At 52.2% G+C, this 26,265-nt stretch overlaps 1 protein-coding gene across 3 annotated transcripts in view; it reads left to right on the top strand.

Annotated features, from left to right (window-relative positions):
* The window catches only part of LOC138768001 (vang-like protein 1), a 74,243-nt gene that overhangs the window by 32,068 nt on the left and 15,910 nt on the right, over positions 1-26,265 (top strand). For all 3 annotated transcript variants that reach the window (XM_069945969.1, XM_069945967.1, XM_069945968.1), the window contains exons 2-6: positions 11,584-11,626; positions 12,597-12,705; positions 12,806-13,410; positions 24,050-24,180; positions 25,271-25,388. In XM_069945969.1, coding sequence (XP_069802070.1) covers positions 11,586-11,626; positions 12,597-12,705; positions 12,806-13,410; positions 24,050-24,180; positions 25,271-25,388 — 1,004 coding nt within the window. In that variant the 5' untranslated portion in view covers positions 11,584-11,585. The remainder of the gene's footprint in view (positions 1-11,583; positions 11,627-12,596; positions 12,706-12,805; positions 13,411-24,049; positions 24,181-25,270; positions 25,389-26,265) is intronic.

Raw genomic sequence — 26,265 nt, forward strand, 5'->3', positions numbered from 1 at the left:
AGTGCCATCCCTTCCCTGACACAGGGGCTGTCCTCCATAGGCAGTGCCATCCCTTCCCTGACACAGGGGCTGTCCTCCATACCCAATGCCATCGCTATCCTGACACAGGGGCTTTCTTCCATAGCCAGTGCCATCCCTTTCCTTACACAGGGGCTGTCCTCCATACCCAGTGCCATCCCTTCCCTGATACAGGGGCTGTCCTCCATAGCCAGTGCCATCCCTTCCCTGACAAAGGGGCTGTCCTCCATAGGTAGTGCCATCCCTTCCCTGACACAGGGGCTGTCCTCCATAGGCAGTGCCATCCCTTCCCTGACACAGGGGATGTCCTCCATAGGCAGTGCCAACCCTTCCTTGACACAGGACCTGTCCTCGATAGCCAGTGCCATCCCTTTCCTGACACAGGGGATGTCCTCCATACCCAGTGCCATCCCTTCCCTGACACAGGGGCTGTCCTCCATAGCCAGTGCCATCCCTTCCCTGACACAGGGGCTGTCCTCCATACCCAATGCCATCGCTATCCTGACACAGGGGCTTTCTTCCATAGCCAGTGCCATCCCTTTCCTTACACAGGGGCTGTCCTCCATACCCAGTGCCATCCCTTCCCTGATACAGGGGCTGTCCTCCATAGCCAGTGCCATCCCTTCCCTGACAAAGGGGCTGTCCTCCATAGGTAGTGCCATCCCTTCCCTGACACAGGGGCTGTCCTCCATAGGCAGTGCCATCCCTTCCCTGACACAGGGGCTGTCCTCCATAGGCAGTGCCAACCCTTCCTTGACACAGGACCTGTCCTCGATAGCCAGTGCCATCCCTTTCCTGACACAGGGGATGTCCTCCATACCCAGTGCCATCCCTTCCCTGACACAGGGGCTGTCCTCCATAGCCAGTGCCATCCCTTCCCTGACACAGGGGCTGTCCTCCATACCCAATGCCATCGCTATCCTGACACAGGGGCTTTTTTCCATAGCCAGTGCCATCCCTTTCCTTACACAGGGGCTGTCCTCCATACCCAGTGCCATCCCTTCCCTGATACAGGGGCTTTCCTCCATAGGTAGTGCCATCCCTTCATTGACACAGGGGCTGTCCTCCATACCCAGTGCCATCCCTTCCCTGACACAAGGGCTGTCCTCCATAGCCAGTGCCATTTCTTCCCTGACATAGGGGCTGTCCTCCATAGGCAGTGCCATCCCTTCCCTGACACAGGGGCTGTCCTCCATACCCAATGCCATCGCTATCCTGACACAGGGGCTGCCCTCCATAGGCAGTGCCATCCCTTCCCTGACACAGGGGCTGTCCTCCATAGCCAGTGCCATCCCTTCCCTGACACAGGGGCTTTCCTCCATAGGCAGTGCCATCACTATCCTGACACAGGGGCTGTCCTCCATAGCCAGTGCCATCCCTTCCCTGACACAGGGGCTGTCCTCCATAGCCAGTGCCATCCCTATCCTGACACAGGGGCTGTCCTCCAGAGCCAGTGCCATCCCTTTCCTTACACAGGGGCTGTCCTCCATACCCAATGCAATCGCTATCCTGACACAGAGGGTTTTCCTCCATAGCTAGTGCCATCCCTTCCCTGAGACAGGGGCTGTCCTCCATAGCCAGTGCCATCCCTTCCCTGACACAGGGGCTGTCCTCCATAGCAAGTGACATCCCTTCCCTGACACAGGGGCTGTCCTCCATAGCCAGTGCCATCCCTTCCCTAAGACAGGGGCCTTCCTTCATAGCCAGTGCCATCCCTTCCCTGACACAGAGGCTGTCCTTCATACCCAGTGCCATCCCTATCCTAACACACAGGGGCTGTCCTCCATCGCCAGTGCCATCCCTTCCCTGAGACAGGGGCTGTCCTCCATAGCTAGTGCCATCCCTATTCTGACACAGGGGCTGTCCTCCATAGCCAGTGCCATCCCTATCCCGACACAGGGGCTGTGCTCCATAGCCAGTGCCATCCCTTCCTTGACACGGGCTGTCTTCCATAGCCAGTGCCATCACTTTCCTGACACAGGGGCTTTCCTCCATAGCCAGTGCCATCCCTTTCCTGACACATGGGCTGTCCTCCATAGGCAGTGCCATCCCTTCCCTGAGACAGGGGAAGTCCTCCATAGGCAGTGCCATCCCTTCCCTGACACAGGGACTGTCCTCCATAGCCAGTGCCATCCCTCCCTGACACAGGGGCTGTGCTCCATAGCCAGTGCCATCCCTTCTCTGACACAGGGGCTGTCCTCCATAGCCAGTGCCATCCCTTCCCTGAGACAGGGGCTTTCCTCGATAGCCAGTGCCATCCCTTCCCTGATACAGGGGCTGTCCTCCATAGGCAGTGCCATACCTTCCCTGACACAGGGGCTGTCCTTCATAGGCGGTGCCATCCCTTCGCTGACACAGGGGCTGTCCTCCATAGCCAGTGTTATCCCTTTCCTGATACAGGGGCTGTCCTCCATAGCCAGTGCTATCCCTTTCCTTACACAGGGGCTTTCCTTTATAGCCAGTGCCATCCCTTCCCTGACACAGGGGCTGTCCTCCATAGCCAGTGCTATCCCTTTCCTTACACAGGGGCTTTCCTTTATAGCCAGTGCCATCCCTTCCCTGAAAGAGGGGCTGTCCTCCATAGCCAGTGCCATCCCTTCCCTGACACAGGGGCTGTCTTCCATAGCCAGTGCCATCCCTTTCCTTACACAGGGGCTGTCCTCCATAGCTAGTGCCATCCCTATCCGGACACAGGGGCTGTCCTCCATAGCCAGTGCCATCCCTATCCTGACACAGGCGCTGTCCTCCATAGGCAGTGCCATCCCTTTCCTGACAGAGGGGCTGTCCTCCATAGCCAGTGCCATCCCTTTCCTTACACAGGGGCTTTCCTCTATAGCCAGTGCCATCCCTTCCCTGATACAGGGGCTGTCCTCCATAGCCAGTGCCATCCCTTTCCTGACACAGGGGCTGTCCTCCATAGCTAGTGCCATCCCTATCCTGACGCAGGGGCTGTCCTCCATAGCCAGTGCCTTCCCTATCCTGACACAGGGGCTGTCCTCCATAGCCAGTGCCATCCCTTCCCTGAGACAGGGGCTGTCCTCCATAGCTAGTGCCATCCCTATTCTGACACAGGGGCTGTCCTCCATAGCCAGTGCCATCCCTATCCCGACACAGGGGCTGTGCTCCATAGTCAGTGCCATCCCTTCCTTGACACGGGCTGTCTTCCATAGCCAGTGCCATCACTTTCCTGACACATGGGCTGTCCTCCATAGGCAGTGCCATCCCTTCCCTGAGACAGGGGAAGTCCTCCATAGGCAGTGCCATCCCTTCCCTTAAAGAGGGGCTGTCCTCCATTGGCAGTGCCATCCCTTCCCTGACACAGGGACTGTCCTCCATAGCCAGTGCCATCCCTCCCTGACACAGGGGCTGTGCTCCATAGCCAGTGCAATCCCTTCTCTGACACAGGGGCTGTCCTCCATAGCCAGTGCCATCCCTCCCTGACACAGGGGCTGTCCTCCATAGGCAGTGCCATACCTTCCCTGACACAGGGGCTGTCCTTCATAGGCAGTGCCATCCCTTCTCTGACACAGGGGCTGTCCTCCATAGCCAGTGCTATCCCTTCCCTGAAAGAGGGGCTGTCCTCCATAGCCAGTGCCATCCCTTTCCTTACACAGGGGCTTTCCTCTAAAGCCAGTGCCATCCCTTCCCTGATACAGGGGCTGTCCTCCATAGCCAGTGCCATCCCTTTCCTGACACAGGGGCTGTCCTCCATAGCTAGTGCCATCCCTATCCGGACACAGGGGCTGTCCTCCATAGCCAGTGCCATCCCTATCCTGACACAGGGGCTGTCCTCCATAGGCAGTGCCATCCTTATCCTGACCCAGGGGCTGTCCTCCATAGGCAGTGCCATCCCTTCCCTGATACAGGGGCTGTCCTCCATAGCCAGTGCCATCCCTTTCCTGACACAGGGGCTGTCCTCCATAGCTAGTGCCATCCCTATCCTGACGCAGGGGCTGTCCTCCATAGCCAGTGTCATCCCTATCCTGATACAGGTGCTGTCCTCTATAGCCAGTGCCATCCCTATCCTGACCCAGGGGCTGTCCTCCATAGGCAGTGCTATCCCTTCCCTGAGACAGGGGCAGTCCTCTTTAGGCAGTGCCATGCCTTCCCTGACACAGGGGCTGTCCTTCATAGGCAGTGCCATCCCTTCGCTGACCAGGGGCTGTCCTCCATAGCCAGTGCTATCCCTTCCCTGATACAGGGGCTTTCCTTTATAGCCAGTGCCATCCCTTCCCTGACACAGGGGCTGTCCTCCATAGCCAGTGCTATCCCTTTCCTTACACAGGGGCTTTCCTTTATAGCCAGTGCCATCCCTTCCCTGAAAGAGGGGCTGTCCTCCATAGCCAGTGCCATCCCTTCCCTGACACAGGGGCTGTCTTCCATAGCCAGTGCCATCCCTTTCCTTACACAGGGGCTGTCCTCCATAGCTAGTGCCATCCCTATCCGGACACAGGGGCTGTCCTCCATAGCCAGTGCCATCCCTATCCTGACACAGGCGCTGTCCTCCATAGGCAGTGCCATCCCTTTCCTGACACAGGGGCTGTCCTCCATAGCCAGTGCCATCCCTTTCCTTACACAGGGGCTTTCCTCTATAGCCAGTGCCATCCCTTCCCTGATACAGGGGCTGTCCTCCATAGCCAGTGCCATCCCTTTCCTGACACAGGGGCTGTCCTCCATAGCTAGTGCCATCCCTATCCTGACGCAGGGGCTGTCCTCCATAGCCAGTGCCTTCCCTATCCTGACACAGGGGCTGTCCTCCATAGCCAGTGCCATCCCTTCCCTGAGACAGGGGCTGTCCTCCATAGCTAGTGCCATCCCTATTCTGACACAGGGGCTGTCCTCCATAGCCAGTGCCATCCCTATCCCGACACAGGGGCTGTGCTCCATAGTCAGTGCCATCCCTTCCTTGACACGGGCTGTCTTCCATAGCCAGTGCCATCACTTTCCTGACACATGGGCTGTCCTCCATAGGCAGTGCCATCCCTTCCCTGAGACAGGGGAAGTCCTCCATAGGCAGTGCCATCCCTTCCCTTAAAGAGGGGCTGTCCTCCATTGGCAGTGCCATCCCTTCCCTGACACAGGGACTGTCCTCCATAGCCAGTGCCATCCCTCCCTGACACAGGGGCTGTGCTCCATAGCCAGTGCAATCCCTTCTCTGACACAGGGGCTGTCCTCCATAGCCAGTGCCATCCCTCCCTGACACAGGGGCTGTCCTCCATAGGCAGTGCCATACCTTCCCTGACACAGGGGCTGTCCTTCATAGGCAGTGCCATCCCTTCTCTGACACAGGGGCTGTCCTCCATAGCCAGTGCCATCCCTTCCCTGAAAGAGGGGCTGTCCTCCATAGCCAGTGCCATCCCTTTCCTTACACAGGGGCTTTCCTCTAAAGCCAGTGCCATCCCTTCCCTGATACAGGGGCTGTCCTCCATAGCCAGTGCCATCCCTTTCCTGACACAGGGGCTGTCCTCCATAGCTAGTGCCATCCCTATCCGGACACAGGGGCTGTCCTCCATAGCCAGTGCCATCCCTATCCTGACACAGGGGCTGTCCTCCATAGGCAGTGCCATCCTTATCCTGACCCAGGGGCTGTCCTCCATAGGCAGTGCCATCCCTTCCCTGATACAGGGGCTGTCCTCCATAGCCAGTGCCATCCCTTTCCTGACACAGGGGCTGTCCTCCATAGCTAGTGCCATCCCTATCCTGACGCAGGGGCTGTCCTCCATAGCCAGTGTCATCCCTATCCTGATACAGGTGCTGTCCTCTATAGCCAGTGCCATCCCTATCCTGACACAGGGGCTGTCCTCCATAGGCAGTGCTATCCCTTCCCTGAGACAGGGGCAGTCCTCTTTAGGCAGTGCCATGCCTTCCCTGACACAGGGGCTGTCCTTCATAGGCAGTGCCATCCCTTCGCTGACCAGGGGCTGTCCTCCATAGCCAGTGCTATCCCTTCCCTGATACAGGGGCTTTCCTCCATAGCCAGTGCTATCCCTTTCCTTACACAGGGGCTTTCCTTTATAGCCAGTGCCATCCCTTCCCTGACACAGGGGCTGTCCTCCATAGCCAGTGCCATCCCTTTCCTTACACAGGGGCTCTCCTCCATAGCCAGTGCCATCCCTTCCCTGACACAGGGGCTGTCCTCCATAGGCAGTGCCATTCCTTCCTTGAGACAGGGGCTGTCCTCCATAGCTAGTGCCATCCCTATCCTGACACAGGGGCTGTCCTCCATAGCCAGTGCCATCCCTTCCCTGAGACACGGGCTGTCCTCCATAGCTAGTGCCATCCCTATCCTGACACAGGGGCTGTCCTCCATAGCCAGTGACATCCCTTTCCTGACACAGGGGCTGTCCTCCATAGCCAGTGCCATCCCTTCCCTGACACAGGGGCTGTCCTCCATACTCAGTACCATCCCTTCCCTGACACAGGGGCTGTCCTCCATAGCCAGTGCCATCCCTTCCTTGACACAGGGGCTGTCCTCCATAGCCAGTACCATCCCTTCCCTGACATAGGGGCTGTCCTCCATAGCCAGTGCCATCCCTTTCCCTGAGACAGGGGCTTTCCTCCATAGGCAGTGCCATCCCTTTCCTGACACAAGGGCTGTCCTCCATAGCCAGTGCCATCCCTTTCCTGACACAGGGGCTGTCTTCCACAGGCAGTGCCATCCCTTTCCTGACACAGGGGCTGTCCTCCATAGCCAGTGCCATCCCTTTCCTGAGACAGGGGCTGTCCTCCATACCCAGTGCCATCCCTTTCCTGACAAAAGGGCTGTCCTCCATAGCCAGTGCCATTTCTTCCCTTACACAGGGGCTGTCCTCCATACCCAATGCAATCGCTATCCTGACACAGGGGGTTTTCCTCCATAGCTAGTGCCACCCTTCCCTGAGACAAGGGCTGTCCTCAATAGCCAGTGCCATCCCTTCCCTGACACAGGGGCTGTCCTCCATACTCAATGCCATCGCTATCCTGACACAGGGGCTGTCCTCCATACCCAATGCCATCGCTTTCCTGACACAGGGGCTGTCCTCCATAGCCAGTGCCATCCCTTCTCTGACACAAAGGCTTTTCTCCATAGCCAGTGCCATCCCTTCCCTTACACAGGGGCTGTCCTCCATACCCAATGCAATCGCTATCCTGACACAGGGGTTTTTCCTCCATAGCTAGTGCCACCCTTCCCTGAGACAAGGGCTGTCCTCAATAGCCAGTGCCATCCCTTCCCTGACACAGGGGCTGTCCTCCATAGCCAGTGCCATCCCTTCCCTGACACAGGGGCTGTCCTCCATAGCCAGTGCCATCCCTTCCCTAAGACAGGGGCTTTCCTTCATAGCCAGTGCCATCCCTTCCCTGACACAGAGGCTGTCCTTCATACCCAGTGCCATCCTTATCCTAACACACAGGAGCTGTCCTCCATCGCCAGTGCCATCCTTTCCCTGAGACAGGGGCTGTCCTCCATAGCCAGTGCCATCCCTATCCCGACACAGGGGCTGTGCTCCATAGCCAGTGCCATCCCTATCCCGACACAGGGGCTGTGCTCCATAGCTAGTGCCACCCCTATTCTGACACAGGGTCTGTCCTCCATAGTCAGTGCCATCCCTATCCCGACACAGGGGCTGTCCTCCATAGCCAGTGCCATCCCTATCCCGACACAGGGGCTGTGCTCCATAGCCAGTGCCGTCCCTTCCCTGACACAGGGGCTGTCCTCCATAGGCAGTGCCATCCCTTCCTTGACACAGGGGCTTACTTCCATAGCCAGTGCCATCACTTTCCATACACAGGGGCTGTCCTTCATAGCCAGTGCCATCCCTTTCCTGACACATGGGCTGTCCTCCATAGGCTGTGCCATCCCTTCCCTGAGACAGGGGCAGTCCTCCATAGGCAGTGCCATCCCTTCCCTGACACAGGGACTGTCCTCCATAGCCAGTGCCATCCCTCCCTGACACAGGGGCTGTGCTCCATAGCCAGTGCCATCCCTTCTCTGACACAGGGGCTGTCCTCCATAGCTAGTGCCATCCCTTCCCTGAGACAGGGGCTTTCCTCAATAGCCAGTGCCATCCCTTCCCTGACACAGGGGCTGTCCTCCATAGCCAGTGCTATTCCTTCCCTGAAAGAGGGGCTGTCCTCCAGAGCCAGTGCCATCCCTTCCCTGACACAGGGGCTGTCCTCCATAGCCAGTGCCATCCCTTTCCTTACACAGGGGCTTTCCTCTATAGCCAGTGCCATCCCTTTCCTGAAATAGGGGCTTTCCTCCATAGCCAGTGCCATCCTTAGCCTGACACAGGGGCTGTCCTCTATAGCCAGTGCAATCCTTTTCCTGAAACAGGGGCGGTTCTCCTTTGGCAGTGCCATCCCTTCCCTGACACAGGGGCTGTCCTCTATACCCAGTGCCATCCCTTCCCTGACACAGGGGCTTTCCTCCATACCCAGTGCCATTCCTTCCCTGACACAGGGGCTGTCCTTTATACCCAATGCCATCCCTTCCCTGAGACAGCGGCTGTCCTCCATAGCCAGTGCCATCCCTTCCCTGACACAGAGGCTGTCCTCCATAGGCTGTGCCATCCCTTCCCTGACACAGGGGCTGTCCTCCATAACCATTGCCATTCCTTCCCTGACACAGGGGCTGTCCTTTATACCCAATGCCATCCCTTCCCTGAGACAGCGGCTGTCCTCCATAGCCAGTGCCATCCCTTTCCTGACACAGGGGCTGTCCTCCATAGCCAGTGCCATCCCTTCCCTGACACAGGGGCTGTCCTCCATAGCCAGTGCCATCCCTTTCCTGACACACGGGCTGTCCTCTATAGCCAGTGCCATCCCTATCCTGACACAGGGGCTGTCCTCCATAGCCAGTGCCATCCCTTCCCTGAGACAAGGGCTGTCCTCTGTACCCATTGCCATCCCTTTCCTGACACAGAGGCTCTCGTCCATAGAGAGTGCCATCCCTTCCCTGACACAGGGGCTGTCCTTCATAGCCAGTGCCATCCCTTTCCTGATACAGGGGCTGTCCTCCATAGCCAGTGCCATCCCTATCCTGACACAGGGCCTGTCCTCCATAGAGAGTGCCATCCCTTCCCTGACACAGGGGCTGTCCTCCATAGCCAGTGCCATCCCTTTCCTGATACAGGGGCTGTCCTCCATAGCCAGTGCCATCCCTATCCTGACACAGGGGCTGTCCTTCATAGCCAGTGCCATCCCTATCCTGACACAGGGGCTGTCCTCCATAGCCAGTGCCATCCCTATCCTGACACAGGGGCTGTCCTCCATAGCCAGTGCCATCCCTATCCTGACACAGAGGCTGTCCTCCATAGCCAGTGCCATCCCTTCCCTGAGACAAGGGCTGTCCTCCGTATCCAGTGACATCCCTTTTCTGACACAGGGGCTTTCCTCCATAGCCAGTGCCATCCCTTCCCTTACACAGAGGCTGTCCTCCATAGGCAGTGCCATCCCTTCCCTGACACAGGGGCTGTCCTCCATAGCCATTGCCATCCCTTCCCTGACACAGGGGCTGTCCTCTATACCCAGTGCCATCCCTATCATGAGACAGGTGCTGTCCTCCATAGCCAGTGCTATCCCTTCCCTGACACAGGGGCTGTCCTCCATAGCCAGTGACATCCCTATCCTGACACAGGGGCTGTTCTTCATAGCCAGTGCCATCCCTATCCTGACACAGGGGCTGTCCTCCATAGCCAGTGCCATCCCTATCCTGACACAGGGGCTGTCCTCCATAGCCAGTGCCATCCCTTCCCTGACACAGGGGCTGTCCTCCATAGCCATTGCCATCCCTTCCCTGACACAGGGGCTGTCCTCTATACCCAGTGCCATCCCTATCATGAGACAGGTGCTGTCCTCCATAGCCAGTGCTATCCCTTCCCTGACACAGGGGCTGTCCTCCATAGCCAGTGCCATCCCTATCCTGACACAGGGGCTGTCCTCCATAGCCAGTGCCATCCCTATCCTGACACAGGGGCTGTCCTCCATAGCCAGTGCCATCCCTTCCCTGACACATGGGCTGTCCTCCATAGGCAGTGCCATCCCTTCCCTGAATCAGGGGCTGTCCTCCATAGGCCGTGCCATTCCTTCTCTGACAGAGGGGCTGTCCTCCATAGGCAGTGCCATCCCTTCCCTGAGACAGGGGCAGTCCTCCATAGCCAGTGCCATCCTTTCCAGGCACATACAGTGGTCTGTAGGCCTTCGGGCCTAATTCAGCGAGCTGGTGGTGGCTGGGTATACAGTGGTATAAAGGTGCAGTATAGAGCAGGTGGACGGGTTTACATTCCACTGAACTGTGAGCTTATGTCTCAGGAATGTCTGGAATCTTCTCTGCTATTACTATAGACGGTCCAGATGTACACTGGTTCCACCAATACCACCAACACCTCTACCACCAACACAACTTACACAACCAGCACCTCCACATCAACACAGCTAACACTAGGACCACCAGCACTTCCACCACCAACACAACATACACAGCCAGCACCTCCACCACCAACACAACTTACACAACCAGCACCTCCATATCAACACAGCTAACCAACCAGCATCTCCAACACAACTAACACTAGCACCACCAGCACCTCCACCACCAATATAACTAACACCACCAGCACCTCCACCAAAAACACAATATACATAATTAACACCTCCACCACCAACACAACATACACAGCCAGCACCTCCACCAACACAACTTACACAACCAGCACCTCCATATCAACACGGCTAACCAACCAGCATCTCCAACACAACTAACACTAGCACCACCAGCACCTCCACCACCAATATAACTAACACCACCAGCACCTCCACCAAAAACACAATATACATAATTAACACCTCCACCACCAACACAACTTACACAACCAGCACTTCCACCTCCAACACAACTAACACTAGCACCACCAGCACTTTTACCACCAATACACCTACCACTTCCACTACCAACATAAATAACACCACCAGCACTGCCACCACCACCACCAACATAACACCACCAGCAACTCCACCACCAACACAACTAACACAACCATTACCTCCACCACTAACACAACAAACAATAACAGCCCCTCCACCACTAATACAACCAGCACAACCGCCAACAACACAACTAACACTAGAACCACCAGCAACTGCACCACCAACACAACATACACAACCAGCACCTCCACCACAAACACAACCAGCACCTCCACCACTAATACAACAGACACAACCAGCACCTCCACCACTAACACAACAGACACAACCAGCACCTCCACCGCCAACACAACTAACAAAACCATCACCTTCACCATCAAGACAACTAACACTAGCACCTCCACCACCAACACAGCTAACACCAACAGCACCCCAACCACCAACATAACTAACACAACCTCAACCACCAACACAACATACACAATCCAGCACCTCCACCACTTACACAACTAACACCACCAGCACATCCACCACCAACACAACTAACACAAGCAGCAGGTCAGGTATTGTGTCTCCTCTACACCCATATATACAGTGCTTTACATCTGTCACCAGACGGCACCTTTTTGCTCAGCAGCTGACCTGTGTTCTCTCTTACAGGAATGGATGCTGGATATATACACAACAAAAATGGTTGTGAGAGGTAGGCCGCCATGACTATCCTCACCCTCAGTCATCACTCCATCTCCCTGCCCATTAGTCATCATTCCATCTCCCTGCCCATCAGTCATCACTACATCTCCCTGTCCATCAGTTATCACTACATCTCCCTGTCCATCAGTCATCACTACATCTCCCTGCCCATCAGTCTTCACTCCATCTCCCTGTCCATCAGTCATCACTCCATCTCCCTGTCCATCAGTCATCACTACATCTCCCTGTCCATCAGTCATCACTCCATCTCCTTGCCCATCAGTCATCACTACATCTCCCTGTCCATCAGTCATCACTACATCTCCCTGTCCATCAGTCATCACTACATTTTCCTGTCCATCAGTCATCACTACATCTCCCTGTCCATCAGTCATCACTACATCTCATTAGTTATCATTCCATCTACCTGTCCATCAGTCATCACTCCATCTCCCTGTCCATCAGTCATCACTCCATCTCCCTGTCCATCAGTCATCACTCCATCTCCCTGTCCATCAGTCATCACTCCATCTCCCTGTCCATCAGTCATCACTCCATCTCCTTGCCCATCAGTCATCACTACATCTCCCTGTCCATCAGTCATCACTACATCTCCCTGTCCATCAGTCATCACTACATCTCCCTGTCCATCAGTCATCACTACATCTCCCTGTCCATCAGTCATCACTACATCTCCCTGTCCATCAGTCATCACTACATCTCCCTGTCCATCAGTCATCACTACATCTCCCTGTCCATCAGTCATCACTCCATCTCCCTGTCCATCAGTCATCACTCCATCTCCCTGTCCATCAGTCATCACTCCATCTCCCTGTCCATCAGTCATCACTCCATCTCCCTGTCCATCAGTCATCACTCCATCTCCCTGTCCATCAGTTATCACTTCACCTCCCTGCCCATCAGTCATCACTCAGTCAGTTATATTCGTAAAGTGTAAGAAAAGTTTTGTGTGTATCTAGAGAAACAAACCACGATGGTTACAAGTCTGTTACCATTGAAGAACCAAAAAGTGAATGTCTGTTACCTGCGGAGGACTCTGAAAGAGGGGTGGAAGAGGACGAAGGACAGGTGGGATCTATCTGTCTGTCTGTCTGTCTGTCTGTCTATCTATCTGTCTATCAATCTAAATATCTCCCTCTTTATCTTTCCTTTGCTTCTCTGTATTTAGGATGATAACTGGGGTGAGACGACCACGGCGGTGACCTCGGAGCGGAGTGCCTCCCTGGAGGATTTGCTTCCTAAAGGAGTAGTGCAGGAATCTCAGAGCATTGGCCGCAATGCTCGGACTCTGCTTGGCTTCTACATGTTCTGTGGCCTCTTCGCACTCACTGTCCTCACCCCTCCACTGTTCATCCTGCTGCCCCAGGTACTGTGGGGGTCCGAGCTGGAAACCTGTGGGGTTATTTGCGAGGGGCTTTACATCTCGGTTGCCTTTAAGCTGCTGATCATTGCCCTGGGGTCTTGGGCGGTCTTCTTGCGGAGCCCTCGATACGTTCTGCCACGTCTGGTGGAGTATCGTGCCCTCCTACTGCTGCTGCTCAGCCTCTTTCTAGTCTCCTATTGGTTGTTCTATGTGGTGAGGATCCTGGGTCAGCAGGAACGGAACCTCCTGAGCGTGGTCCAATATACGGTGTCATTGGTGGACGCTTTCATCTTCATCCATTACCTGGCAGTGGTCCTGCTGGAGATACGGCAGCTGCAGCCCTTCTACATCCTCAGGGTGGTGCGGAGCTGTGACGGGGAGGCCCGAAGCTACACCATCGGGAGACTCAGGTATTATATACACATATAATCACATGTAGCAGATGGTGAAGAGATGAGCTTTCTGGATATACCATTCCAATACCATGGTCATTATTAATCCCTGGGCCCTTCTGTGGTAATACCAGGCTACACCAGCTGTCATGGTGGCCAGGAGTGGAGTTACCCACCCTTGGACACAGGCACTGGCACTTGGTAGTGCAGTACTCTGCCAGGTTAGGTAGTAGAGTGACTTCTGAAAAAGAGAAGAAGACCTCATACTCGCGGGATGGATAGAGAGAAGAAATCCTCATACTCACAGTTACAGAGAGAGCGAGAGAGAAGACCTCGTACTCACGGTTAGGCTCCTATTTCAGTGAGCGATTTTAAACGATAAACGATCACAAACAAGATTGTTTATCGTTAACCTGAAATCGTTCACCAAATTACAGAGAATGATAATCGCTAGTTACGATCGTTACTAGGGTCATTATTGCGATCGTTATTACGATTGTTTATTCATTCTGATCCCAGCTAAACAATGGACAATGTGCAATTACACTGAACGATTAGTGAAAAAATGCTGAACTTGAGCGAACGAATGTGGATTTACAGCGAACGATTAATGATAATTTTAGATCCAGATCTAAATCAACTATCAACGACATACGAAGGATTTTTCAATCGTTGCCTGCAATTACACAGAAAGATTATCGTTTGAATTCGAACGATTTAACGATTTTTCGCATGATTATCCTCCCGTGTAATAGGATAGAAAGAAGAAGACCTCATACTCATTGTTAGGATAAAGAGAAGAAGACCTCGTACTCACTGTTAGGATAGAGAGAGAAGAAGACCTCATACTCACAATTAGGATAGAGAGAGAAGAAGACATCATTCTCACGGTTAGGATAGAGAGAGAAGAAGACATCATTCTCACGGTTAGGATAGAGAGAGAAGAAGACATCATTCTCACGGTTAGGATAGAGAGAGAAGAAGACATCATTCTCACGGTTAGGATAGAGAGAAGACCTTATCCTCACGGTTAGGATAGAGAGAAGACCTTATCCTCACTGTTAGGATAGGAAGAGAAGAAGACATCATGCTCACAGTTAGGATAGAGAGAGAAGAAGACATCATTCTCACGGTTAGGATAGAGAGAGAAGAAGACATCATTCTCACAGTTAGGATAGAGAGAGAAGAAGACATCATTCTCAAAGTTAGGATAGAAAGAGAAGAAGACCTCATGCTCACAGTTAGGATAGAGAGAGAAGAAGACATCATTCTCACGGTTAGGATAGAGAGAAGACCTTATCCTCACGGTTAGGATAGAGAGAAGAAGACATCATTCTCAAGGTTAGGATAGAGAGAAGACCTTATCCTCACTGTTAGGATAGGAAGAGAAGAAGACCGCCTTTTGCCAAACAAGTCTAAAGACTGTCAGGTTTTGGTAGTTATAACAGGCTCCACCAGTTGTTAAGGTGGCAAGGAGTGGAGTTACCCACAGGCACTGGCACTTGGTAGTGCAGTACTCTGCCAGGTTAGGTAGTAGAGTGATTTATGAAAAAGAGAAGAAGGCCTCATACTAGTGGGTAGGATAAAGAGAAGAAATCCTCTTACTCACAGTTAGGGCGGGTTCACACTACGGAATTCTCGCGCACAATGTCTGCGGAATTCCGTCAGCTGTCCGCCCGCACATCTGAGCGCCTTTCCACCGGCCCCATAGACACCATTCTATGGGCCGGCGTATTCCGCTATACGCTGAAAGAAGTGTCATGTCACTTTTTTTAGCGGATCGCGGAATACGCCAGCCCATAGAATGGTGTCTATGGAGCCAGCGGAAAAGCGCGTGCCCGTGCGGGTGGACAGCTGACGGAATTCCGTGGACATTGTCCGCGAGAATTCTGTAGTGTGAACCCGCCCTTAGGAGAGAAAATAGGACCTCGTACTCACGGTTAGGATAAAAAGAAGAAGACTTTGTACTCATGGTTAGGATAGAGAGAGAAGAAGACCTCGTACTCATGGTTTGGATAGGGAGAGAATACCTTGTACTCACAGTTGGGATAGGGAGAGAAGAACACCTTGTACTCATGGTTGGGATAGGGAGAGAAGACCTTGTACTCACAGTTGGGATAGGGAGAGAAGACCTTGTACTCACAGTTGGGATAGGGAGAGAAGACCTTGTACTCACAGTTGGGATAGGTAGAGAAGAACACCTCGGTCGCGCGGTCAGTGGCGGATTAAATGTACCCTGGGCCCCGGGCTGTCCACCCAACCTGCCCCCCCCCCCGGTCAATCCGCCCACATTATACTCCGCTACTGCCCCCCCCCCCCCCCCCCGCTGTCCCCAATAAACACTGCCTGCCTCCCCTCCCTGCTGGCCCCAATAAACATAATGTTTGGTCCCTTGCTGCTCCCAGTAAGCATTGCCCACCCCACCTCCACTGCCCCCAATAAACATACTGCCACCTGGTTTCAGGAGAGGAGGGAGCTGATCTTATAGGGGAGGTCGCAGGGTCACAGCAGCACAGAGGATGTCAGGAGTGGAGGGTGCTGATCTTATAGGGGAGGTCACAGCAGCACAGAGGATGTCAGGAGAGGAGGGAGCTGATCTTATAGGGGAGGTCACAGCAGCACAGAGGATGTCAGAAGTGGAGGGTGCTGATCTTATAGGAGAGGTCGCAGCAGCACAGAGGATGTCAGGAGAGGAGGGTGCTGATCTATAGGAGAGGTCCGAGCAGCACAGAGGATGTCAGGAGAGGAGGGCGCTGATCTACTAGGGGAGGGTCACAGCAGCACAGAGGATGTCAGGAGAGGAGGGAGCTGATCTTATAGGGGAGGTCGCAGCGTCTCAGCAGCACAGAGGATGTCAGGAGAGGAGGGTGCTAATCCTATAGGAGGTGGTCCCCCTCTTCCCCCCTTATAGATGGTACCCCTCTCCCCCCCCCCTTATAGATGGTCCCCCTCTCCCCTCCCTCTTATAGATGGTCCCCCTCTTTCCCCTCCCTCTTATAGATGGTCCCCCTCTCCCCTCCCTCTTATAGATGGCCCCCTCTTTCCCCCCTCTTATAGATGGTCCCCCTTTCCCCCCCTCTTATAGATGGTCCCCCTCTTCCCCCCCTCTTATAGATGGTCCCCCTTTTTCCCCCCATCTTAAAAATGGTCCCCCTCTTCCCCTCCCTCTTATAGATGGTCCCCCTCTTCCCTCCCCTCTTATAGATGGTCCCCCTCTTCCCCCCCCCCCTCTTATAGATGGTCCCCCTCTCCCCCCCCTCTTATAGATGGTCCCCCTCTCCCCCCCCCTCTTATAGATGGTCCCCATTTCCCCCCCTCTTATAGATGGTCCCCCTCTTTCCCCTCCCTCTTATAGATGGCCCCCTCTTTCCCCCCTCTTATAGATGGTCCCCCTCTTCCCCCCCTCTTATAGATGGTCCCCCTCTCCCCCCCCCCTCTTATAGATGGTCACCCTCTTTCCCCCCCTTATAGATGGTCCCCCTCTTCCCCCCCTCTTTTATAGATGGTCCCCCTCTTTCCCCCCATCTTAAAGATGGTCCCCCTCTTTCCCCCCCTCTTATAGATGGTCCCCCTCTCCCCCCCCTCTTATAGATGATCCCCCTCTCCCCCCCTTATAGATGTCCCCCCTCTTTTCCCCCCTCTTATAGATGGTCCCCCTCTTTCCCCCCCTTATAGATGGTCCCCCTCTCCCCCCCCCCTTATAGATGGTCACCCTCTCCCCCCCCTTATAGATGGTCACCCTCTCCCCCCCCTTATAGATGGTCCCCCTCTTTCCCCCCCTTATAGATGGTCCCCCTCTCCCCCCCCCTTATAGATGGTCACCCTCTCCCCCCCCTTATAGATGGTCACCCTCTCCCCCCCCCTTATAGATGGTCCCCCCTCTTTCCCCCCCTCTTATAGATGGTCCCCCTCTTCCCCCCCCCTTATAGATGGTCCCCCTCTTTCCCTTCCCTCTTATAGATAGTCCCCCTCTTTCCCCCCCCCCTCTTATAGATAGTCCCCCTCTTTCCCCCCCCCTCTTATAGATGGTCCCCCTCTTTCCCTTTCCTCTTATAGATGGTCCCCCTCTTTCCCCCCCCCTCTTATAGATGGTCCCCCTCTTCCCCCCCCCTCTTATAGATGGTCCCCCTCTTCCCCCCCCCCCTCTTATAGATGGTCCCCCTCTTTCCCTTCCCTCTTATAGATGGTCCCCCTCTTCCCCCCCCCCTTATAGATGGTCCCCCTCTTTCCCCCCCCCCCCTTCTTATAGATGGTCCCCCCTCTTTTCCCCCCCTCCGTGCAGGCAGATTTAAAAAAAAAAAAAAAAACTCACCTTACAACCCGTTCCCCCGTCGATCCTCTCCTGTCCTGCAAGCTCCGTCTGTCCCCCGGCTGTTGCGCGGCTGCCGGAGGTGTCCCGTCCTATCCCCCGGCAGCGCGCGCATCACAGAGCTCCCCGTGCGCCGGAAGTCACAGCCACAAGCGCACGGGGAGCTGTCTGATGCGCGCGCTGCCGGGGGACAGTAAGAGCAGGACTCTTGTGACCGCAAGCAAAACAATGCTTGCGGTCACAAGAGCCTGCAGTGGCGAGGGCGGGCCGGCCCACAGCGGCATTATAATGTGGGCGGCGTGGCATGGGCCCCCCGAAGCCTCGGGCCCCGGGCGCCGGCCAAACTGCCCACATTATAATCCGCCATTGCTCGCGGTTAGGAGAGAGATGAAGACCTTGTACTCATGGTTTGGATAGGGAGAGAAGACCTCATACTCACGGTTAGGATAGAAAGAAGACTGTGTACTCACGGTTAGGATAGAAAGAAGACTGTGTACTCACGGTTAGGATAGAGAGAAGAAGAAGACCTCATACTCACTGTTAGGATAGTAAGAAGAAAATCTTGTACTCATGGTTAGGATAGAAAGAAGAAAACCTCATACTCATGATTAGGATAGAGAGAAGAAGACCACATACTCACAGGATAGAAAGAAGAAAACCTCATACTCATGATTAGGATAGAGAGAAGACCGTGTACTCACGGTTAGGATAGAGAGAAGAAGAAGACCTCGTACTCACTGTTAGGAAAGAAAGAAGAAAACCTCATACTCATGGTTAGGATAGAGAGAAGAAGACCTCGTACTCACAGTTAGGATAGAGAGAGAGAAAAGACCTCATATTCACGGTTAGGATAGAGAGAAGACCTCATACTCACTGTTAGGATAGTAAGAAGAAAATCTTGTACTCATGGTTAGGATAGAGAGAAGAAGACCTTGTACTCACTGTTAGGATAGAAAGAAGAAAACCTCATACTCATGATTAGGATAGAGAGAAGAAGACCTCATACTCACAGTTACTGTAGGATAGAAAGAGAAGAAGAAGACCTCATACTCACTGTTAGGATAGAGAGAAGAAGACCTCGTACTCACATTTAGGATAAAGAGAAGACCTCATACTCACTGTTAGGATAGAGAGAAGAAGACCTCGTACTCACATTTAGGATAAAGAGAAGACCTCATACTCACGGTTAGGATAGAGAGAAGACCTTATCCTGACTGTTAGGATAGGGAGAGAAGAAGACCGCCTTTTGCCAAACAATTCTAGAGACTGTCAGGTTTGGTAGTACGAGTCCCAGGCTTGAACTACTGGGTGAAGCTAACCTCTCAAGATTACCTGAGAAGGCAGAGCTAGTGTCAATGAAGTACTTCACCTGTTCTGCTATTTGCTCTACTGTAGACTACTCCTAATCTGGTTAGTCCTGACATTGTAGAAGGATCCCAGGTGTAGTCAAGGTTGGCCCAGGTGACAGTTACCCCACCTTTGGGCTTAGCACTGCATTATAACTTTCTCAAAGTCTCTCTGAGGAACTATATGTCTCTGTCTCACTTCAACTCCACTACTGACTAGAGGAGTCCAGGACCCTGGGCCAGGCCTGGCTGTAGACTGCAGCAGCAACTCTCCCTCTGTAACTCTTCACTGTGCTGACTAAACAAAACACCCTCCCACAGGAACTCACTTATATAGCGGTGACCAGGTCTAACCTCCCAATGGTGGGAAACTTGCTAAAAAGAGGAGAAGGAAAAAGTGTAATAGCTGGATGGTGTGTGTGGTACCTGCCCCAGTGATTGGACAACACAGAACAGTGAAAAGCAAAGACAGGGGAGAGTGAGACACCAAGTGGTGCAGAAAGGCGCCCATCATCCCAGAGTGGGACACCTGACAGACTTACCTTTATACAGGTGGTATAACAGACGTAGTGGCACACCTGTACTGGGACACTACAACAGTACGTGCTGAGCATTCTGGTAGGTTACATCATCTGAGATATATACTGGGATCCCCTTCTACTAGTTCTGTATCCGGGGTGTGTAGTAGATATTAGAGACTGGTTGTGTATCCGGGGTGTGTAGTAGATATTAGTGACTGGTTGTGTATCCGGGGTGTGTAGTAGATATTAGAGACTGGTTGTGTATCCGGGGTGTGTAGTAGATATTAGTGACTGGTTGTGTATCCGGGGTGTGTAGTAGATATTAGTGACTGGTTGTGGATCCGGGGTGTGTAGTAGATATTAGTGACTGGTTGTGTATCCGGGGTGTGTAGTAGATATTAGTGACTGGTTGTGGATTCGGGGTGTGTAGTAGATATTAGTGACTGGTTGTGTATCCGGGGTGTGTAGTAGATATTAGAGACTGGTTGTGTATCCGGGGTGTGTAGTAGATATTAGTGACTGGTTGTGTATCCGGGGTGTGTAGTAGATATTAGTGACTGGTTGTGTATCCGGGGTGTGTAGTAGATATTAGTGACTGGTTGTGTATCCTGTGTGTAGTAGATATTAGTGACTGGTTGTGTATCCGGGGTGTGTAGTAGATATTAGTGACTGGTTGTGTATCCTGTGTGTAGAGTAGATATTACAGACTGGTTGTGTATCCGGGGTGTGTAGTAGATATTAGAGACTGGTTGTGTATCTGGGGTGTGTAGTAGATATTAGAGACTGGTTGTGTATCCGGGGTGTGTAGTAGATATTAATGACTGGTTGTGTATCCTGGGTGTGTAGTAGATATTAGTGACTGGTTGTGTATCCGGGGTGTGTAGTAAATATTAGTGACTGGTTGTGTATCCGGGGTGTGTAGTAGATATTAGTGACTGGTTGTGTATCCGGGGTGTGTAGTAGATATTAGTGACTGGTTGTGTATCCGGGGTGTGTAGTAGATATTAGTGACTGGTTGTGTATCTGGGGTGTGTAGTAGATATTAGTGACTGGTTGTGTATCCGGGGTGTGTAGTAGATATTAGTGACTGGTTGTGTATCCGGGGTGTGTAGTAGATATTAGTGACTGGTTGTGTATCCGGGGTGTGTAGTAGATATTAGTGACTGGTTGTGTATCCGGGGTGTGTAGTAGATATTAGAGACTGGTTGTGTATCTGGGGTGTGTAGTAGATATTAGTGACTGGTTGTGTATCCGGGGTGTGTATTAGATATTACAGACTGGTTGTGTATCCGGGGTGTGTAGTAGATATTAGTGACTGGTTGTGGATCTGGGGTGTGTAGTAGATATGACTGGTTATGTATCCTGGGTGTGTAGTAGATATTAATGACTGGTTGTGTATCTGGGGTGTGTAGTAGATATTAGTGACTGGTTGTGTATCTGGGGGGTGTAGTAGATATTAGTGACTGGTTGTGTATCTGGGGTGTGTAGTAGATATTAGTGACTGGTTGTGTATCCGGGGTGTGTAGTAGATATTAGTGACTGGTTGTGTATCTGGGGGGTGTAGTAGATATTAGTGACTGGTTGTGTATCCGGGGTGTGTAGTAGATATTACAGACTGGTTGTGTATCCGGGGTGTGTAGTAGATATTAGTGACTGGTTGTGTATCCAAGGTGTGTAGTAGATATTAGTGACTGGTTGTGTATCCGGGGTGTGTAGTAGATATTACAGACTGGTTGTGTATCCTGTGTGTAGAGTAGATATTACAGACTGGTTGTGTATCCTGGGTGTGTAGTAGATATTAGTGACTGGTTGTGTATCCGGGGTGTGTAGTAGATATTAGTGACTGGTTGTGTATCCTGGGTGTGTAGTAGATATTAGTGACTGGTTGTGTATCCGGGGTGTGTAGCAGATATTACAGACTGGTTGTGTATCAGGGGTGTGTAGTAGATATTAGTGACTGGTTGTGTATCTGGGGTGTGTAGTAGATATTAGTGACTGGTTGTGGATTCGGGGTGTGTAGTAGATATTAGTGACTGGTTGTGTATCTGGGGTGTGTAGTAGATATAAGTGACTGGTTGTGTATCCGGGGTGTGTAGTAAATATTAGTGACTGGTTGTGTATCCTGGGTGTGTAGTAGATATTAGTGACTGGTTGTGTATCCGGGGTGTGTAGTAGATATTAGTGACTGGTTGTGTATCCTGGCTGTGTAGTAGATATTAGTGACTGGTTGTGTATCCGGGGTGTGTAGTAGATATTAGTGACTGGTTGTGTATCCTGGGTGTGTAGTAGATATTAGTGACTGGTTGTGTATCCTGGCTGTGTAGTAGATATTAGTGACTGGTTGTGTATCCTGGGTGTGTAGTAGATATTAGTGACTGGTTGTGTATCCGGGGTGTGTAGTAGATATTAGTGACTGGTTGTGTATCCTGGCTGTGTAGTAGATATTAGTGACTGGTTGTGTATCCGGGGTGTGTAGTAAATATTAGTGACTGGTTGTGTATCCGGGGTGTGTAGTAGATATTAGTGACTGGTTGTGTATCCGGGGTGTGTAGTAGATATTAGTGACTGGTTGTGTATCCGGGGTGTGTAGTAGATATTAGTGACTGGTTGTGTATCCGGGGTGTGTAGTAGATATTAGTGACTGGTTGTGTATCCTGGCTGTGTAGTAGATATTAGTGACTGGTTGTGTATCCGGGGTGTGTAGTAGATATTAGTGACTGGTTGTGTATCCGGGGTGTGTAGTAGATATTAGAGACTGGTTGTGTATCTGGGGTGTGTAGTAGATATTAGTGACTGGTTGTGTATCCGGGGTGTGTATTAGATATTACAGACTGGTTGTGTATCCGGGGTGTGTAGTAAATATTAGTGACTGGTTGTGTATCCGGGGTGTGTAGTAGATATGACTGGTTATGTATCCTGGGTGTGTAGTAGATATTAATGACTGGTTGTGTATCTGGGGTGTGTAGTAGATATTAGTGACTGGTTGTGTATCTGGGGGGTGTAGTAGATATTAGTGACTGGTTGTGTATCTGGGGTGTGTAGTAGATATTAGTGACTGGTTGTGTATCCGGGGTGTGTAGTAGATATTAGTGACTGGTTGTGTATCTGGGGGGTGTAGTAGATATTAGTGACTGGTTGTGTATCCGGGGTGTGTAGTAGATATTACAGACTGGTTGTGTATCCGGGGTGTGTAGTAGATATTAGTGACTGGTTGTGTATCCAAGGTGTGTAGTAGATATTAGTGACTGGTTGTGTATCCGGGGTGTGTAGTAGATATTACAGACTGGTTGTGTATCCTGTGTGTAGAGTAGATATTACAGACTGGTTGTGTATCCTGGGTGTGTAGTAGATATTAGTGACTGGTTGTGTATCCGGGGTGTGTAGTAGATATTAGTGACTGGTTGTGTATCCTGGGTGTGTAGTAGATATTAGTGACTGGTTGTGTATCCGGGGTGTGTAGCAGATATTACAGACTGGTTGTGTATCAGGGGTGTGTAGTAGATATTAGTGACTGGTTGTGTATCTGGGGTGTGTAGTAGATATTAGTGACTGGTTGTGGATTCGGGGTGTGTAGTAGATATTAGTGACTGGTTGTGTATCTGGGGTGTGTAGTAGATATAAGTGACTGGTTGTGTATCCGGGGTGTGTAGTAAATATTAGTGACTGGTTGTGTATCCTGGGTGTGTAGTAGATATTAGTGACTGGTTGTGTATCCGGGGTGTGTAGTAGATATTAGTGACTGGTTGTGTATCCTGGCTGTGTAGTAGATATTAGTGACTGGTTGTGTATCCGGGGTGTGTAGTAGATATTAGTGACTGGTTGTGTATCCTGGGTGTGTAGTAGATATTAGTGACTGGTTGTGTATCCTGGCTGTGTAGTAGATATTAGTGACTGGTTGTGTATCCTGGGTGTGTAGTAGATATTAGTGACTGGTTGTGTATCCGGGGTGTGTAGTAGATATTAGTGACTGGTTGTGTATCCTGGCTGTGTAGTAGATATTAGTGACTGGTTGTGTATCCGGGGTGTGTAGTAGATATTAGTGACTGGTTGTGTATCCTGGGTGTGTAGTAGATATTAGTGACTGGTTGTGTATCCTGGCTGTGTAGTAGATATTAGTGACTGGTTGTGTATCTGGGGTGTGTAGTAGATATTAGTGACTGGTTGTGGATCCGGGGTGTGTAGTAGATATTAGTGACTGGTTGTGGATCCGGGGTGTGTAGTAGATATTAGTGACTGGTTGTGTATCCGGGGTGTGTAGTAGATATTAGTGACTGGTTGTGTATCCGGGGTGTGTAGTAGATATTAGTGACTGGTTGTGGATCCGGGGTGTGTAGTAGATATTAGTGACTGGTTGTGGATCCGGGGTGTGTAGTAGATATTAGTGACTGGTTGTGTATCCGGGTTGTGTAGTAGATATTAGTGACTGGTTGTGTACTGGGAATGTAATAAATATTAGTAACACGTGTGTAATATGTGTCCAGTCTACAGAGATCCGCGTTGTTCGTGTTAGAGAATTACTACAAGGATTTCCCGGCTGTTACATCGAGACCTCAAACTGGGAAAACCCAGAAACCAGAGCGGAGCCTGGAGGGCAGAGGTCACCATGTAAAGGGTGAGTGCTGTGCCGCATGTGGAGGGTGAGTGTCGTGCCGCATGTGGAGGGTGAGTGCCGTGTTGCATGTAGACGGTGAGTTCCGTGCTGCATGTGGAGGGTGAGTGTCGTGCTGCATGTGAAGGGTGAGTGTCGTGCTGGATGTGGAGGGTGAGTGTCGTGCTGCATGTGGAGGGTGAGTGTCGTGCTGCATGTGGAGGGTGAGTGTCGTGCTGCATGTGGAGGGTGAGTGTCGTGCTGGATGTGGAGGGTGAGTGTCGTGCTGGATGTGGAGGGTGAGTGTCGTGCTGCATGTGAAGGGTGAGTGTCGTGCTGCATGTGGAGGGTGAGTGTCGTGCTGCATGTGGAGGGTGAGTGTCGTGCTGCATGTGGAGGGTGAGTGTCGTGCTGCATGTGGAGGGTGAGTGTCGTGCTGCATGTGGAGGGTGAGTGTCGTGCTGCATGTGGAGGGTGAGTGTCGTGCTGCATGTGGAGGGTGAGTGTCGTGCTGCATGTGGAGGGTGAGTGTCGTGCTGCATGTGGAGGGTGAGTGTCGTGCTGCATGTGGAGGGTGAGTTCCGTGCTGCATGTGGAGAGTGAGTGTTGTGCTGCATGTGGAGGGTGAGTGCCGTGCTGCATGTGAAGGGTGAGTGCCGTGCTGCATGTGGAGGGTTAGTGTCGTGCTGCATGTGGAGGGTTAGTGTCGTGCTGCATGTGGAGGGTGAGTGTCGTGCTGCATGTGGAGGGTGAGTGTCGTGCTGCATGTGGAGGGTGAGTGTCGTGCTGCATGGGGAGGGTGAGTGTCGTGCTGCATGCGGAGGGTGAGTGTCGTGCTGCATGCGGAGGGTGAGTGTCGTGCTGCATGCGGAGGGTGAGTGTCGTGCTGCATGCGGAGGGTGAGTGTCGTGCTGCATGCGGAGGGTGAGTGTCGTGCTGCATGCGGAGGGTGAGTGTCGTGCTGCATGTGGAGGGTGAGTGTGTATTGTGATGGGATTTGTCTGTACTGTAGGTAGTAGTAGGAAGGTTCCAGAGCATGTGTGTGCCCCAGAGGGTTGTCTTACCATCAGAATACTGGGGTGTAATATAACAAGTTCTCTTCTTCTCACCCAAGGATTGGAGGACAGCACCGTGAGCCAATCACAGACCCTGATCCCGTCATCCACCAATTACAAGGACAGATACTACGCCGACATTGATCAGGAGCGCAGGATCCGCAGGAGGCGCGCCAGGTGACCACAGAAGTGTTCTGGATTATACTACTGTTATACTCTAGATGCCAGCTATGCACGGACTGTAGAGTTCTAGATTACAGCTATATACAGTCTGCCCCAGTCTGGATGACAGGTGTACACAGTCTGTACTATTCTAGATTACAGATATACACAGTCTGTACAGTGCTAGATTACAGTTGTATACAGAGTGTATTGCTCTAGATCCCATGGTGCCTGTTATTTAGTGTGTTGCTCTAGATCACATGGTACTTGTTGTGCAGTGTGTATTGGTCTAGATCTCATAATGCCTGTTATAAATAGTGGATTTTGTTCTAAATCACATAGTACCTGTTATATACAGTGTGTGTTGTTTTAGATCACATGGTGCCTGGTATATAGTGTGTATTGTTCTAGATTGCATAGTACCTGTTACATGAAGTATTATTATGGATCAGATGGTGCCTGTTATATACAGTGTGTTGTTCTAGATCAGATGGTGCCTATTACATACATTGTTCTAGATCACATGGTATCAGTTACACACAGTGGCCCACATTTAGTAAAACTGTGGAAACTAGACAATCTGTAAATGTGTATTGTTCTAGTGTGGTGTACCCCCGGAGGTGTTGGTCGGAGGAGAGGCCGGTCACTTGCTAGGTGGTGAGGTGTGACTCCACGCTGGAGGTGGTTGGCGGAGATACAGCCAGACCTTGGAATGTTATGCCGTGATGCCAGTGCCGGGTAGGCACACAGGTGTGGTGGCACGCCTGCTTTTAGTTTATGAGGCCGGTTGTACCCTTTTCCCCTGGGGTCAGTGTCCTGCCGGACTGCTACTGGATCCCTTTGGATAGTGTGATCACGATGGCCAAAGTGGTGTAGTGACCCTCCCGGATGA

Source organism: Dendropsophus ebraccatus, chromosome 11 (assembly GCF_027789765.1).
Source record: "Dendropsophus ebraccatus isolate aDenEbr1 chromosome 11, aDenEbr1.pat, whole genome shotgun sequence".
In the NCBI taxonomy this organism is placed as follows: Eukaryota; Metazoa; Chordata; class Amphibia; order Anura; family Hylidae; genus Dendropsophus; species Dendropsophus ebraccatus.